General features: G+C 35.6%; 1 protein-coding gene across 5 annotated transcripts in view; it reads left to right on the top strand.

The window, feature by feature from the left end:
• Positions 1-15,089, top strand: part of LOC150096055 (uncharacterized) — a 366,639-nt gene extending 351,550 nt beyond the window's left edge. For all 5 annotated transcript variants that reach the window (XM_090408865.1, XM_090408866.1, XM_090408868.1 and 2 more), the window contains one exon: positions 11,607-15,089. In XM_090408865.1, coding sequence (XP_090264991.1) covers positions 11,607-11,620 — 14 coding nt within the window. In that variant the 3' untranslated portion in view covers positions 11,621-15,089. The remainder of the gene's footprint in view (positions 1-11,606) is intronic.
• The last annotated feature ends 1,900 nt before the right edge of the window (positions 15,090-16,989 follow it).

Genomic DNA, 16,989 nt, shown 5'->3' with positions numbered 1-16,989 from the left:
GTTGAATCAGGGAAGTTGTGTTTGCTGGAAGAAAGATAACTTTGACAGGAATGCATGTGTCTAACATACTATTAAGATCAGTAGGATGTCCTGGAGCATTGTCCAACAACAAAAGAGCTTTTTCTTCAAAATTATTTCTTTGGCAATACTGTTTCACTTCTAGACAAAAAATGGTTAACAAACCAATCAGTAAATAATTCCTTGGTAATCCACACATTTCTATTAGCTTTCCATATTACAGGTAAATTCGTTTTCATTACCTTTTAATGTCCTCGGATTTTCTGAATGGTAAACTAATAACAATTTTAATTTAAAATCGCTAGAGGCATTTGACCCAAAGAGTAACGTTAAACGGTTTTTGGTTGCTTTGAACCCAGCTGCTGATTTTTCTTCAATAGAAATGAAGCATTTTGATGGTAGCCGTTTCCAGAACAAACTGCTTTCATCAATATTAAACACCAAATTTGGTGAAAAATTTTCACGTTCAATTATTTCCTTTAGTTTTTCTGGAAACTTATTTGCAGCTTCTCCTGATAATTTTACACTATGATTTCTGGCTCTTTTTTTAAATTTCTTAAACCACGAGAAGCCGCAAAATTTTCTGCAATTTCTTCAGATTTCAGGTGATTAAACAAAAAGAATGCTTTTTCTTGAATCACCATTTGAGTTAAAGGCATATGACGTTGTGACATATCATCTATCCACAAACAACATTTTCTCCATTTTTTCTAAAATTGGACTCCTTAAGCGAGTTAATTTTGATGCTATAACATCTGTACAGTTCTGAGCAGACTGTTTTATATTTTCTGATTGACTAAGTATGGTTGTTAAAGTTGACTGCGCTAATCCTTAAAGAATGTGCCACATCAGATTTTCTTTCACCCCTTTCAACACGTACAGTATGTAATTTAGTTTCTAAGGAAATTGCTTTTCTTTTCTTGATTCTGACATTTTAACTAAATATTAATATTTACAAAATCTACAATAATGCTATTAGAGAACATACGTCATTTATTGCAATGCACCATACTGACACGCCCTACGAAGTGTAAGCAATGACTAAATTATGCAGATGACACACGAAACTTTTAAACAGACACACCCACAGCTTGGGAGTACATGACGAGTCACCATCATTGCTGGGCTCTGACCTTAAAATTTTAATATTTTTATGTAAAATGGGGCTTGAAATTGTGGATCTCATTATAGAGGCTTCGTTAACTGAGGTATGACTGTATATAATATAATTACATAAAACAAATTATAGTTTATTTAACTAGAAACTCCACTAGTTTCTGAGCCAAAAGAACAAATAGATAACTTTTTTCTTTTTTTTTGTGACATGCAGGAATAGTTATTAAACACTTTAGAAATCGAGGCTTAGGGACACATTTGGCCACTATTGCTTCATTTCAGACATATATGCTTTAGAGTCAAACCTGTGCTCCTCATTCCTTTGTAACCTGTATAGAGGATACTTCCACTTCTTGCCTGATGCGCAGCCATATTTCTGTGATGCATTCTGTTGATATGTATCCTTCAATTGAATGCTGAATGAACAAGTACAACATATAATACAACACAGGTAGATATGCTACTGACGCATTATAAAAAGGCTCTCACTGTCAGGGAAATGGTCATTTCTGAAAACAGCCTCAGTTGAATTGAAGATGTTTTATTATTATTAATAAAGATAATGAGTGAGATTCATTATTCACACCATAACTATCGCACCTCTCCTTAAACTCATTCACTGAAGGGCAACCAATTCTGCTCACTCACCACGAAAAAAATTCCAAGCAAAAAATTTAGTCTTAACACCCTTGAACCATTCTCTTGCACGATTTCCATGGGTGACTCATTGTTTCCCTTCCTGCCATGTACTGAAAAACGTCTTCAGTGTTAGTTCTATAAAACCCCTTTAATAATTTATATTCTTCTATCATGTCTCCTTTTTTTTTTTTTTTTGCCTATAGGTTAGTTTTTGAAGCCCACAGACCTCAATCTAGTCTTATAAGGAGCATTACTACAGCGATCTTTGTCCCTTGCCTCTAGATCTACTCCATGGCTTCTTCATCCCCATAAAATCTGGGTGTCCATATGTGGCCTTATATAGGGAAACAATAACTTCTATATTCCTGCTTGTTAATATGTTTTTCAACTGCAGCATAATCTGATGTGCCATTTTTTGCTACCGTTGTAGTATGCCCTCTAAACTTCAACTCACTTTCCTCAATCATCTTCAAGATCCTAGCCTCATTAGTTTCCTGCAGTTCAGTTCCATCAATATAGTACACAGCTAGTGCTCTCTTCCCAAAGTGCGTCACCTTACACTTGGCCACGTTAAACTGGCAGCCATTTACCTTTGGCCATACTGCTAGTCGATTTAAGTCTTCTGTATTGCCTTCATTTACCATTGCTGTTCCCAGTTTATCATCATCAACAATTGAATATTTCCAATTAAATCATTTCCTATATCATGTACATGATATAGGAAATCATATCATTAAATCAAATTAAACAACAGAGGACCAAGTACTAATTGCTGTGGTACTCCACTGGTCACCTACCCTTATAAGCCACTCTTTGTGATATCTGTCCATCAGCCACCCTTTAATCCAAATAACCAAATTCATATCCATCCCTATTTGCTCCAATTTATAAAACAGAGTTTTATGTGGAATTCTGTCAAATGCCTTTGCAAAGTCTGACAGTATCACTGAGTAGCCATTTCTCTTATCCAACTCCATTGTCACTTTTTTATAAAAAAGTAAGCAGACCTACCTTTTACAAAACCATGTTGTGTCTTATGGAGTATCATATTCCTGTCCACTCAGTTCTGAATTCTGTCCTTCACCATTTTCTCCAATACTTTAACCACTGCTCCTGAGATGCTAATCGGCCTGTAATTAGCTTATTCTGTGTTGAACTCTCTTTTGTGCAGTGAAAATACTATTTTCAAGAGGGATTTGAATGGAAAGAGGGCAAAATACTATTTTGTCCTCTTTCCATTCCAATGGCGCTTTCCCAGTACTGAGGATTAAATTAAACAGCTTGGTCAGAGGAGCTGATAATTCCCTTGCACATTCTTCTAATACATGGCTGACATGCCATCTAATTCCATTGCTGTGCATTGAGCTTCTCCAATATTCTAAGCACCTCAATTTCTTCAACCACTATTCTCCTATCTGTGAGTGTCACTACCTAGAATGGTACACCTGCAGAATGTTTACTCAGTAATTCGACTATTTGGTTTGCTTTTGCTACCTCCCTGCCATCAGCACTTTCTTAAATTCAACCTTCCATAGTCATTCCTCTTTTTACTTTCCACACAGAGAAATCTTTAAGTTTCTTTTGGCCTCATCATCTAGCTTTTTGTCATAATTAGCTTTAGCCTTCCTTAATATACTGTCACCTGTCTTTGTCTGTGCCTTATATACTGCTCATGGGCACGCTGATCACCTTTTTCTTTATAATCCCTTTACAACTTTTAATTTGTCTGCAACTCCTGCTTAATGAATCTATTCATTCATCTAACTCTTGCCTGATTTAAATTAAAAATTTTTACAGCGGCTACACTGCATAATTCAGAAGGCCTGGTCAGGGGGTTGAATTCCAGATGATTGGAGTATAGAGCTCATAGTACCCATCCATAAAAAAAAAAAAGAGAATAAACCTGAATGTGGGAATTAAAGGAATTTCTCTATTGAGTGTTCCTGGTAAGATTTATGTAAGTATTCTTGAAAAATTGCAGAGGAGAAGAACAAGCTGGGTTTAGGCCAAACAGAAGTTGTCAGGATCAGATTTTCACTTTAAGATAAATAGCTGAGAAATCATAGGAATATAACAATGATCTGTATTTAAGTTTTGTAGATCTGGAAAAGGCATATGGCAAGAGGAAAGCTGTTCAAAATGCTCCAGTTATATGGTGTAAATGGGACATTATATCAAGCAATACATGATCTCTATCTCAGTTATAAATCAGCTGTTAGAATTGAAAGAGGTACAGGAAAATGGTTTGTTAAATCAGGTGTGTGACAAGCATGTACATTATCTCCACTGTTATTCATCTATATGGATCACATTATGAAGGAAAGTGGTATTAATAAATCTATCAAAATTGAAGATATTAATTTCAGCTCTTTGCTTTATGCAGATGATGTTATACTCCTAAATAAATCCAGAACAAGTCTCTAGGATTCCCTGATCAAATCGAATAACTGCTGTAATAAATTTGGTATGACAATCATAATTAAAAAGACAAAGACAGTGAAAATAGGCAAACACATTGAAAACATCAACTGTATCCTGAATGGAGAACCTCTAGAACAAGTAAAACATTTCAGCTACTATTTAGTGAAGATGGTAAATTAAATATGGAAATAGACAACAGAATCAATAAACCTGGTATGGTAGAAAATCAACTGAATAAATTTATATGGAATAAGAGAGAAATTAGCCAAAACACTAAATCAGCTGTATACAAGACAGCATTCAAACCAATTTTAACTCATGGATCTGAGAGCATTGTTAGAAATAAAACTCTTGATTCCAAGAGTTTTATTTCTTTTATTTGACAGGTAACAGATATGAGTTTTGAGAAAGATTAGGGGACTGAACAGATGGCATTAATGGCAGTATCATACTAAAAATGAGGCTATTAGGAAAGAACGTGACATTGTTAGCAGAACTAATCTCAAGTGGTATTGCCACTTAAATAGAATGGGAGGAAAAAAGATTAGTTAAACAAATATTCTTTGCCAGGATTGCAAGAAAAAGATCCAGAGAAAGACCAAGATGTAGGTGGATTGATACAGTAAAAAGTATCTTAGAAGACAGAAATATAAGATCTGATAATATTGGAATGTTGACAGATTTCCTCCAGATAACAGGCTAATCTGGAGGAAATAGAAGTACCTTTTCCCCTGAGGGTGTATGTCAAGAGTTTGATGATGACTGATACATTCTGATACTGCTTTCTTCAAACATCTTTTGACCACTTGCCATATACCACTAAAATCTCTCTCCCTCTAAATTCTTATGCCATGGCACTGATGAAAACTGACTGTAGCTTGTCATAATCACCTATTTTGTAATTCCACAGAGAATTCTGCATGCGTGCCAATCTCCCAGGTCAAGACTACATGATCGCTTTTCCCTAACGGAGGCAGCCTAACTAGATTGGTTACTGTTAAGTACTCTGATTAGATTCAGTACTCTCAAATTTCCTGTCCCCTATGGTTATTATCTCTCAGCAACTATAAATTCTATTTCCTTCCCTGCCTCTGACCACTTTTCCTAATCTATGTTTCCATAGTTGAAATCCCTTATGATTACTCGACCTGCACTTTTGAAGGTTTGTAGAAGATAATCATTATTCTGATTTGCATTATCAAATTAATAAGATAGGTAATAGACATCATCAACATAACATTTTTTTATAAAAAAAATTATAATTTATCTCATTTCCATTTATGCAGTTAAGACCTTACTGTATTTTAGACTGCGTCATGTACTTGACATGACATAGTAGAATAGTAGTTATCTATTCTTTATTTAATTTGAAAGCTGTACCAAAGATGCCCTACACACTAGGGTGATAATGATAAATAAAACATTTTACATAAGTTATTCTCCAGTTGATAATTATTTATTTTAAATGGCTCATGTTTTTTAACCCCAGAAAAATTGAATTGTGGAACTATAGAATTCACTGTAATTGATGACTGCAATTGCTCTTAGTGGTGTAGGCAATGGTTTTTGACATAGTGTCTCTTCTCACAATGAATCTGTGGAGGTGTCCATTAAAGGATAGAGGATGAATGATATTAATAATGAAAGTGGTATTAAGTGTGATATTCAAATAGCAGATAATAAATTTAGTTCTTTGCTCTATGCTGAAGATGTTATCTTCTTAAATCTTCTACAAACCTTCAAGTTTCTTTGCTAGATTAGTTTACTGTCATCAATAAAACTATGAAAAGAGAGAAAACAGAATTCCAAATGAATTTTCAGTAATGAATCTATATTTTAGTTATTTAGGCACAAATTTTAGCAATGATAGCAAACAAATGCCTGGTATGCTGAAAATCCAGTTAAATAAATTTATACTGAATGATACAGTAATACCCTACATTATAATGCTTCACTTTATGTTAATCCGATTATGACCAATGCCCATTTACAAAAAGCTGTATTCTCTCATATGATGCTCTTAATGCTGCCATGAATCAACTGATGTGGTTACTTGCTGCATCTCTGTGTTTCACTGTGAATTATAAACTGTTTATGACTATTGTTAATAATTATTATTATTACAGGCGACTCCAGGGAGTCCTTAGACTCATCCAGGGAGACCCTAAACATCATGTCCACACAACTGTATGACATTCTCACAGTATCTATCATACCGTGCCTTGAACTCACTCACCGTCATAGCACCCACAACAGACTCTGGCAGCTTATTCCACTCATTTACCACTCTAAAAGTAAAGAACCCAGCTCTAACACCCTTGCTAACCACACTCTTGCCCAGCTTCCATAGGTGTCCCTTAGTTCTCCCATCACCAGTCCTGATCTCAAAAATATCCTTTGAATTAATCCTATAGAAACCCTTTAGCAATTTGAATGTCTCAATCATATCTCCCCTTTTCTGCCTATAACTTGCTTGTCTCTGCTCGTCAAAGTATTTTTCAACAACCAAGTGAGTTGATGAGCTGATTTAGCCACTTTTGCAATGTGCCCCCTAAACTTCATCTCCCTATCCACCAACACTCCCAAGTCACTGGCCTCATCAATCTCCTGGAGTACAGTTCCACCAATGTGGTATACTGCTGCTAATCTTTTCACCCCAAAATGCATAACATTACATTGACATCCATTCTCCTTAGCCCAGAACTCCAGTCTGTCCAAGTCGTCCTGCAAGATTTTGACATCTTCTGCATTCACTATTGCCCTACCCAACTTTGCATCATTAGTGAACAAATGAACTGTTCCTCTTAGATCCTTCAGTATATTGTTAATGAACAAATTAAACAGCAGTGATCCAAGAACAGAACCCTGCATCACATCACTAGTCACAGGCCATCTTTTGGACTCTACTCCTGAATAAACTAATCTCTGATATCTCTCCATCTCACCAACCCTATATCCATTCCCATATGTTGTAGTTTACGGATTAGAATTCTATGTGGTATCCTGTCAAATGCCTTAGCCAGGTCCAGCAGTATCACTGTAAACCCATTACCCTTGTCCAGTTCAGCCATCACTGTGTTATAAAACTTGAGCAAGTTACTGAGGCATGATCTACCCTTCACAAAGCCATGCTGTCCCCTGTACAGTATCTCATTTTCATCAATCCATTCCTGTATTTTTCCCTTGACTACTTTCTCCAAGACCTTGACAACAACTCCTGATATGCTGATCGGTCTGTAATTTGCAACAGTAGTCTTGGATCCTCCTTTATGCAGTGGAACTATTTTCCCCTCTTTCCACACCTTCTGGACTTGACCAGACCCAAGACTCGGATTACACAACATGGTAAAGGGCACTGATAATTCTTTAGCCGCTTCACGTAAGACCCGTGCCGGTATACCATCCAATCCCACAGATGTATTCACATTAAGGTTCTGTAATAGACTATTCACTTCCACTTCATTCATCACAATTTCTGTATAAACTAATGGTTCCTTCATTTTTTCAATGTCACCACCTGGATGATATACTCTTGCAAAGTGCTCGCTCAGTAATTCCACTATATCGACTGATTCAGTGACCTCCTTACCATCGTCATTCCTTAAAATCATTCTGTTGTGTACAGTTTTTTTTTTTTGCTTGTAGAATATTGAAAGAACTGTTTGGGATTCTCTTTAGCTTGCGTAGCTAGTTTTCTTTCATAATCTGCTTTTGCTTTTTTTACCACACTCATTACCCTTCTGGCCTCTGCTTTATACTGTTCGTGTGCCTGCAGGTTGCTTTTCTCTTTAAATTCCTTCCACAGTTGTTTCTTTTTTTGCAGCTCAAGCTTAATGGTGTTATTCATCCATTTAACCCCTATTTGTTTTACTATTTGGACCCTAGGTATACAATCAGTCATAACCTCCTGTAAATGCTCCTTGACCACTTCCCATGCTCTATCGACATCCAGCCCGTGCAGTTTTACATGCCATGGCACTGATCCAAGCAATCTTCTAAGCTTGTCATACTTCCCAGCACGGTAATTCCACATATACCCTGTCTTAATCGAAAATTCCACACCTCCCAGGTGGTCACTTATGATCACTCTCACCAATAGGTGACAACATGGTCATATTCATTACAATCAAATTCTCAGATGCTATTACCAAGTTAAGCACTCTCAAACCCCTAGTATTTTCAATTACATGCTGTTTCGGATAGTTATCCCTTAATAATTGAATAAAATCCATTTCCTTCCTCACATGTGTCCTCTCCTCCTTCCAATCAATGTTACCATAGTTGAAATCCCCCATAATAATTAACCTTCTTCCACTCATTTCATCAATTTGTTTATGCATACTATCTCCACCATCTATTCCATCACCTGATCTATAGCAGCACCCAACTGTATATTTTGTTCTGCCAGTCTCAATCTCACACCAAACAGCCTCAAATGAGCTCTTTTCACTATCCTGCAATACAACTTCAATTCTCCTTGGCTGCAGTTCATCAGCTATCATCAATAACACTCCTCTCCCCATTTTATTCTCTCTGTCCCTCCTAAACACACTATAACTTACACATTCTATCCCATTAACTATATCATCTTTTGTCAGCCATGTTTCATTAATGCCAATAACCTGTAGCCAGGAAGAGCCAATCAAGGCCAAAAATTCTTCCTCCTTGTTCCTAATACTCCTGGTATTAGTATACACGAAATGCAGAGGTCCCTTTGTCCCACCCCTATCTTGATGCATTATTCTAACTATCCATTCCGATTTCTTGTCCTTAGTACTGGCTCGGGTACATTCTTACACTCAACTGTCTCACTGATGTCTGGTCTGCATACATACCCCCCCGGTAGCTCTAGTTTCCCTGGTTCTGCACATCCATTTTCACTTCATTCAACAACACTTTTTCCAGTCTCCGCACATGAAATCCATTCAAATGTAGGCCATCCATCTTGTATAAATCCTTTCGCCCATCAAACTCATTCCACACCACACCGTCTGCATAACCTGCGCATAAAGTCATTTGCGATTATAGCCCTCCTTCTAAACTTCTCTCTCATACCGCAGCAACACACTGACCATCCTAACTCTGTCACTCTTTTCTTTCGCTACCTTTAACAATACTTTCAAGTCCTCTCTCATAAAAAATTTATCTCCTTTTAATTCATTCGTACCTTCCACAACTATCAATTCTTTCACCCTCTCTTTTTGCACTCTAATGGCACACAAAATTTAAAGTACGGGTGCTGTTGCTTCCATTAAAAAGATGCATAAACCTATTACATACTGAGATTAAAATTATTAAAGTTAGTGGCAACGGTGTATCTAACATTGAGATAGACTACAAGCTAAACTTACCTTGCAGTACTATTTTTACAGTTAAATTTATTTATTCTTATGGCAAAAGGAATACAAAGCAGCTATAGGTCGATGTCTAGTCCAGTAAGCCAGTCCAGTGCCTCATCCATCACCTCGTGGATGTCACCATGAAATTGGTGCCTTGGGACCTTCATATGAGTGATTGTTTGGGCTATGGGGGGGGGGGGGGACAGTCACAATAAGGGTGGTCTGACAGTTTCCATTTGTGTAGTTAGTTCTGATCCTGTTAACAGATGACCAAATCTTCCTAGGAAGAGCAAAACCAGTCTGTGGAGCACAGGGATCTTCAATCAGGAAGCCATTTGTTGGACCAGTGTTCTCTTCAGATGTTGATGGTAAGGCAGTTGAAGAGAGTTAGTCCATGGACCAGAAAGGGTTCCTTGATTTTAGGTGAAGACTAGGTGGATTTTTGAGTCTAGTGCAGGGGCAGGAGCAGATTGCTTATTACTTTATTAAATTCTTTGGTGGAGTATGTTAGGACTGGCAGCCAGGGGAGAGGGATGCTGCTCAGTGTCCCACTAATTGTGCACATTGTAGAGTTTAGCTGGATGTTTATAATGTTAGTGTGTGCACTTCTTTCCCAGACGGGGGGTGCAGTATTCTGCTGAGAATGCGAGGGCTAGTGTAGATGAACTTAGGACTTCTGCACCACAACCCCAGGTTGTTCCAGCAAGCCTGAAATGTATTATTTTTTGTTTTAATTTTGTTGGACAGGTTGGTGATGTGCCTTTTATATCTTCAGCTTCTGTCCAGGCTCACTCAAAGGTATTTAGGATGAGGCTTATGTTCTATCATTTTGCCACAGAACAAAAGATTGCGGTGTCGATTTCCCTCGGCATTGTTTAGGTGGAATGCTGTGGACACAGTTTTTATTGGATTTGGCTTCAGGCACCACTGCTTGAAGTCCTCTTCCAGGATGTTTAGGCCTGTGTTCAAGGTTGTTTCCAGGTTGGTAAAGGAGGTAGACTGGTGTAGGATTGCTAGGTCATCGGCATACATGTATTTGCTTGAGCTGGTATGTGATAAGTCAGACATGTAGATGTTATAGAGTAAAGGGACTAACACAGAGCCCTGTGGGAGACCGTTGTGGAGGAATATGGGCCTGCTCTTTTTTCCGCCAATATGGATCCAAATACATCCTCTCTGTTGGAGAGGATGGATTTAAAAAGCTGGGAAGTTTTTTTGCACCTTATTATATTATCTAGCTTTAGGAGGAAGCCCCTGATCCAAACTGTGTCATAAGCTGATGTTAGGTCAATGAAAGTTTCTTCTGAAAGCCTGCTAAAATCTGTATTGTCAGGACCTGGTCACAGCAACTTCTTCCTGGCCTGAAGCCATCTTGTTCAATTTGGAGTGCTCTTTTGATGAGTGGTGAAATTCTTTTAAGGAGAATTCTTTCAAAGAGCTTAAAGGTGGAGCAAATCAAGAAGATAGGTCGTAGATTCTTGACATTATTTGGATCTTTTCCTGGTTTGGGCACAGCAATTATTTTGGTCTTATCAAAACCTTGACACGTGTGTCAAGGTTCATGGTTTTGGTAGTTTTCCATTTATGATGTTTGAGACAGCCTTCTCGTGGGGGGGTTAAGACAGCCTTCATATTCATAGAGGTTTTTGGTCTAATTTCCCACAATGACCAGACTTATATTGTAATACAGTCAACTCTCGTTATAGCCATTACTGTTTTAATGAATTACCTTACTGTAACAAGCCATCAGTGTTGTTCTAACAAAATACACTATTGAAAATCTTGCTGTAACAGACTGTATTCTTTAGTCCTTGTGAATTTCTGTTGTGCAAGTTGGCTCTATCACCATTCTGTTTAAACGTGTTTATAAATTTTTAAGTTTTCACACTGGTTCAAAAAAAAAAAAAAAAAGAAGAAGTGAGATGATAAAATTGAGAACTCTGTATCAGGTTTGTTTTGAGATGTTATGTCTCACTGTGTGTGTGTGTGTGTGTGTGTGTGTGTGTGTGTGTGTGTGTGTGTGTTTATATTGATATAACAGAAACTATATGAGAACTATAATTCTCTTTTCAGATCTATTATCGTAAAAAGGAAGGAAGTAATGACACGTGTGTCAAGGTGCATATATCTGCAAGCACTGGGTGTACACAAGCAGTCTTGTCATAAAATTGTGATGCTACCATGTCATGGACATACAATGGTCTTGATCATTTTAGCAAAGAAATCTGTGCTTGCTTACACAGTATCTTTTTTTAGCAGTGTTCATAGCCAAATCTTTAACTATGCTTCATTACAGACTGTGTGTATATCCAAGATGTCAGTGCCACTAGGGGGGGAGAAAAGGAATAACATGGTAATAAAGCACGGTTTGGTCACCTTAATAATATATTATTACTTACCTTTCTAGCCATATTTAAGAACATGGCATGTAAATGGTAATGGCAAAAGCTGGTTATTGGAATTAATCATATTAATGGATGTCAGGCTGTCCTTTTGGATCAGGGACAAAACTGATATATCAGTGCGCTTCATTCAAAAAAGTCACAGAATGCTGTTTCTGTAATCAGGTTAAATGGCCACAAGATGCATAAAAGAAGATATTTTTAATTAGATTCGGAAGAATATGGCATATATATACATGTGTGTATATATATGTGCTTGTCTTTATTTGAGTATGTTAAGAATAGAAGTAGAGCAAATGCACTGTCTTACTTTTTATTAAAAGATATTCTGCTACATTTGCTATTATTGCCTTGGTTATGTGTCCTGAACTTTGAGAAAGTTGGAGTATGATACTAAGAACTATATTACATATAGGTTATTTACAGTCTGAAGATTTCATGTACATAAAAAAGCCATATTAGCTTTTTTAGCATCATGAACACTTTAAAATTAAGGAAATGAAAAACTGACAGTTCTCTTTTCAGTTTTGTAATCCAAGGACTTACAATTAACAATTAAATTAACCAATTAAATATAATTGTTGTTCAGTTTTGCTATGGATATGATTTCTGAAATTGTAAGCATAAATTTAACATTTATTTCGTCAACATTTTATAAAGTGGTATTAGTACTACTTATAGAAAATTGTTAGCATTTAATTTAAAATTTTAATGCAATGTTAAACTTTTACATAGTTCTACACAGAATGTTTACACGTTAAATTAATACAGCTTTGTACTTTACATGAACTTTAAGAAAAGCTTCAAATAAACGGGAAAACTGTACAGTTTCAGTTATACGGTATAAAGTAGTGTCAGTATAAATGTGTGTCTCTCACTGAAATTGGTTTATTAATACCTGTCACTCATAATATCATGCTGTAAATCAAGCTGAACCACCATAAATATTCTGTAGAAATAATCCTTTTAGTTTACAATTGAGCTCTTTACAAACTATTTACAAACTAAAAGCATTTAATAAAAACTGTCATTTGTGTTTTCAGTTTAAAGGAGTACCCTTCTAATAGTGGTTTGTTTATTAGTGCAGAACTAGTTTGTTTCAATAATTTAAGTAGAAAAAATTGATATTCTTAGTTCAACTATAATTTTGCTTCATGCAAGATGTTTTTGCAATTAATATTTGAAAAGATTGAGCACATAAAATGCTATTTAATTGAGACGCTGTGGTCTTGGAAATGTGAATTTTTCATGAAAAATATGCATTCATTGGTTTTCATTAAAAAAAGTTACTATCTTGAATTGTTTTCCATCAGGAGTTATTGAGTATTGACATTTGCTTAGATATGTAAAATTTTGTTTGTGCTCCTTTTTTTTTTTGTTTACTTGAAAATGAATTGCAAAATCACATACTTATCATTCAGATACATTTTATAATGTGACAAAATGAAATCTGCATGCTGTCGTAATTAAACCTAGGTAATCAGAAATTAAAGTTTTACCTTAATGTGTTAAATCATAATTTGAAAGTAATTATATCTAGAAGTTTAGAAGTGTGATTTTCTGACTCTTGCATCACCTAATGTTGAATTCTTTAATTCAAGGAAAGAAAGATTTCTTGCTGCAAAGTAGAAAATCTCACCAAGAAGTAATAATGAAATATCTCTTAACAAGCATAATTATGCAGTTTATTTTTTTAAAATAATTGTTTAACCAATGTGAAATACTTAAATATTATGTATCATTATTTTGGATCAGTTTGTTTTTCAATACCAACAAGGATAACTGTATATATAAGAAGAAATCATATTGTCCATCAGTAACTGTGTTAAAAGAACTCTTTACTTAGGTTTGTCCATTTTGGTCAAATGCATATTTTTTATACATACACATATAACTGAAAAACATAAGTTTACCTTCCTTGCATTCCAGTTCAAAAAGCAAAACCTGAAAATACAGTAGAGGTAATATATTTACGTATGGGAAAACTGACTGCTTATGACTAGTTTATGTCATTATGAAAAAATTATTATGGTGGATTCACACACAGTAGAAGATGTGAAATATCTGTATATTTTCCATCACTTGGTTTCAAATAAGACGGGAAGAATTTTTCGATTATTGCTGTGCATATTGCACTGTTTGATGTCACTTGAAAATTTTGTTTCATACATGTATAAAATAACTAGGTGTAAACAGTTACTAAACATTTCAGAAACCAGGCTAGCAATTATGTATGGGGAAAAAAAATGTAGAAGGCGAAATTCTTTTTTCCTTTTCAGCAGTGCTTAATTTGTAAGTTCTGAATGTACATTAATTTTTTTTATTCTCAATACTTTCATCATTAAACTTCTTTGTGCATAGGTTTATTTTTTGTAAACTAAACATTGCCTTAAAGCAAGATTTTTTTAAAAAAAATCTTAAACAGAGGATAATTTAAAAAATGATTACTGCCATGCCCCACTTTTTTTTAATGCTCTAAGTTATTCAGTGTCTTCCCCCCCCCCCCCCCCCATGTATTGAAATGTCGGGAATGATATTGTGTAGCTGAAAAATCATTTCCTTTTGAATAATTTCTTAAACGAAAAAAAAAAAAAAAAGTAAAATACATAGCAGGTAATGAACGGATGCATTAAGTGCTTTAGAGGTAAAATAAAATTGTAGCACTGTTATACAGGGAAAAGGAGAGGGTGTGCTATTTATCTTAAAATGAAGTTATGAATATATCTTTACATGGATAATGCTAACTTCTTATTTGCAAAGAATGAATATCTGAGCATCTTAGAATGGTTATTATTTTTTTTTCTCTTAAATGTACATTGCTTATAAACTTGCTTTCAGAAATCAATAATGTATATAGCTTGTAATAAAGAACCACATTTCCGTCAGTATGGTTCTAGTCTTTCTGCTGTTTTCTTGTTTTTGAATATGCTTTGTTTTAATGTACTTATCTTTAAAAGAAGGAAAAAAAAAAAAACCCGCTTGACTTCTCCATTCTGTCTTTACTTATTGTTGTTCATCAAAGCCTCAGGGTGATTATTATAAATAATGATCTTCCACTTTACTCAACACAAATAAAATGTACTGGCCGATTTATATGTATTTCTGTATAGTGAATAAAGTGGTGGACTGACAGTATTAAAGATTTTTACTAACATTTTGTTTCAGTTAATTCAAAAAATTAGTTAATAATCAACCTGTGCATTGTTAAACCAAAAATTACATTGTTTGATAAAAACTATGTAGATCACACACTCCTTTTGTTTATTATTTTTAGGCATTTTTTTGGAGAGAGATTTTGTATGTTGCCATTAAATTGAAATTGCATCCAAGTGAGCCTTAACTTCTTTCTTGAGATCTTCCATTATTAAGTGCTCTTAGTTGCCCAGTGATCATTATGGACCTGCTTCAAACATATTGTTGATTTTTCATGCTATCATTGCATTTTAAGTGAAAATGCAACATAAGTATGGCATAAAGCATCTTGAGTATAGTTAGTGTCCACACGATGCCTTTGTCTTGTGTTATAGTCACACTTCTGGTGTTAATCTGATTTGACTTTAATCATTTTTGTATGGAATATTTACAGTTCAGTAATATATTTGTGCTATATAAAAACTAGTAAAGAGATTCTAGATAGATTATCTTATATAGCTACTTAAACTGTAAGTTGCTGATGCTAGTTCTCTCCATCAGATCTCAAATAGATTGATTGGTAATCATTCAAATTTTTTATACTTGACTATAGTAGTGCTCATATAGTTTAGTTGGGGAAATGGTTTAACTGTTTTTGTTAGTTTTGTTTTCCTAGATCAGGTGATAACTGACTAGAATCCTAGTTGAATATGGTGCTTTTCTGGTGGAACTGGCTATAATCTAGATAACTTCAAATACAACCATTGACATTAATATTGTGGCCTCTGTTGCTTCTTTACATTCTTCTCTTGTGCCAGTCTTTAAGTTATCCAGTCTGTGGATAGGGCCTGTCCACAGTTAACTATGACATAAGTAGGTTAGCATGTAATGCATGAAGTGGTGTGTCCTAGAGCTGGCTCATATCGGCCAGTTGTTGAATTTTGCAAGCCAGTTGTCAAACTGACAATGGATATAAACTGTAGAGCAGCACACACTTCAATCCACGATGGTAAGTGATAAACTTGTATATAGTGACATGGAAAATAAGTGTAGGAGTGTACTTATTTGGCACCCTTTATGATTCCCTCCCCTTTTCCTACACAGCATGGATTATCTCCTCTAGCAATTTTACAGGCATATTATTTTTCAACAAACATCTACTTAATTTTGGCTGGGTTGCTGTTTCTTAATGTAATAACATTCCCATGCATAATGTCTCTCAAAGATTATTTTGTGTTTCTAGAATTGTGATAATCCTAATAAGGTTGTTTCCCTAAGTAAAAACCCACAACTAGGTAAAATTAAGCAGATATTTGCTGATAATGGAATTAGTTTATACTTTTGGGGTATTGTTAATAATTTACCAGCACATTTTTGATGGCATGGTTCACTAATTCTGATATATTGTAATTCTGCAAGAACAGAATCATTAGGATGTCCCAGCTTATGTTTGTGGTAGAGGGGATTTCCTAGTGATGGTACTTTTTCTGCACTTTTCTTACTGTACTTCTTTGCTCTACTTTCCCTGCCCTCTTTACTTACTATCTTCCAGACCAACATCACTGAGATACAACTCCTTGCTGCCATGTTTTCTGGATGATGCAATTCTTGGACATCCTGGTAGTCTTGCTACTAGGATGTCCAAGATGGGTGCTCCTGGGTAGCCCAGCCAGGATTGGTCGGCTAGTGGGCTTGCCTACAACAGTGTTGCAGTAGATCTCTTTCCCATGGTCTGGGGACAGGGCCCAAGGCTTGTTGTGTAGTGGCTGGGATAGCCCTAGCATTCCACCTTCAAAGGGTGAGTGGTCATTCATGCTCCATGGTGGGTGGGGAGGTCTGGTACTGTATTGCATTGATGAATTATTTCTTATCAGTGGACATAAGCCCATTGAGAAATAATTTTTCATCCTCAAGTTTATCAG

This window comes from Typopeltis vanoorti, chromosome 19, assembly GCF_054136105.1.
Source record: "Typopeltis vanoorti isolate ZY-2024b chromosome 19, IOZ_Tvanoo_1.0, whole genome shotgun sequence".
Lineage (NCBI taxonomy): Eukaryota > Metazoa > Arthropoda > Arachnida > Uropygi > Thelyphonidae > Typopeltis > Typopeltis vanoorti.
Note: the sequence above shows the minus strand (reverse complement) of the source record. Positions and strands in the feature narration are given on the sequence as shown.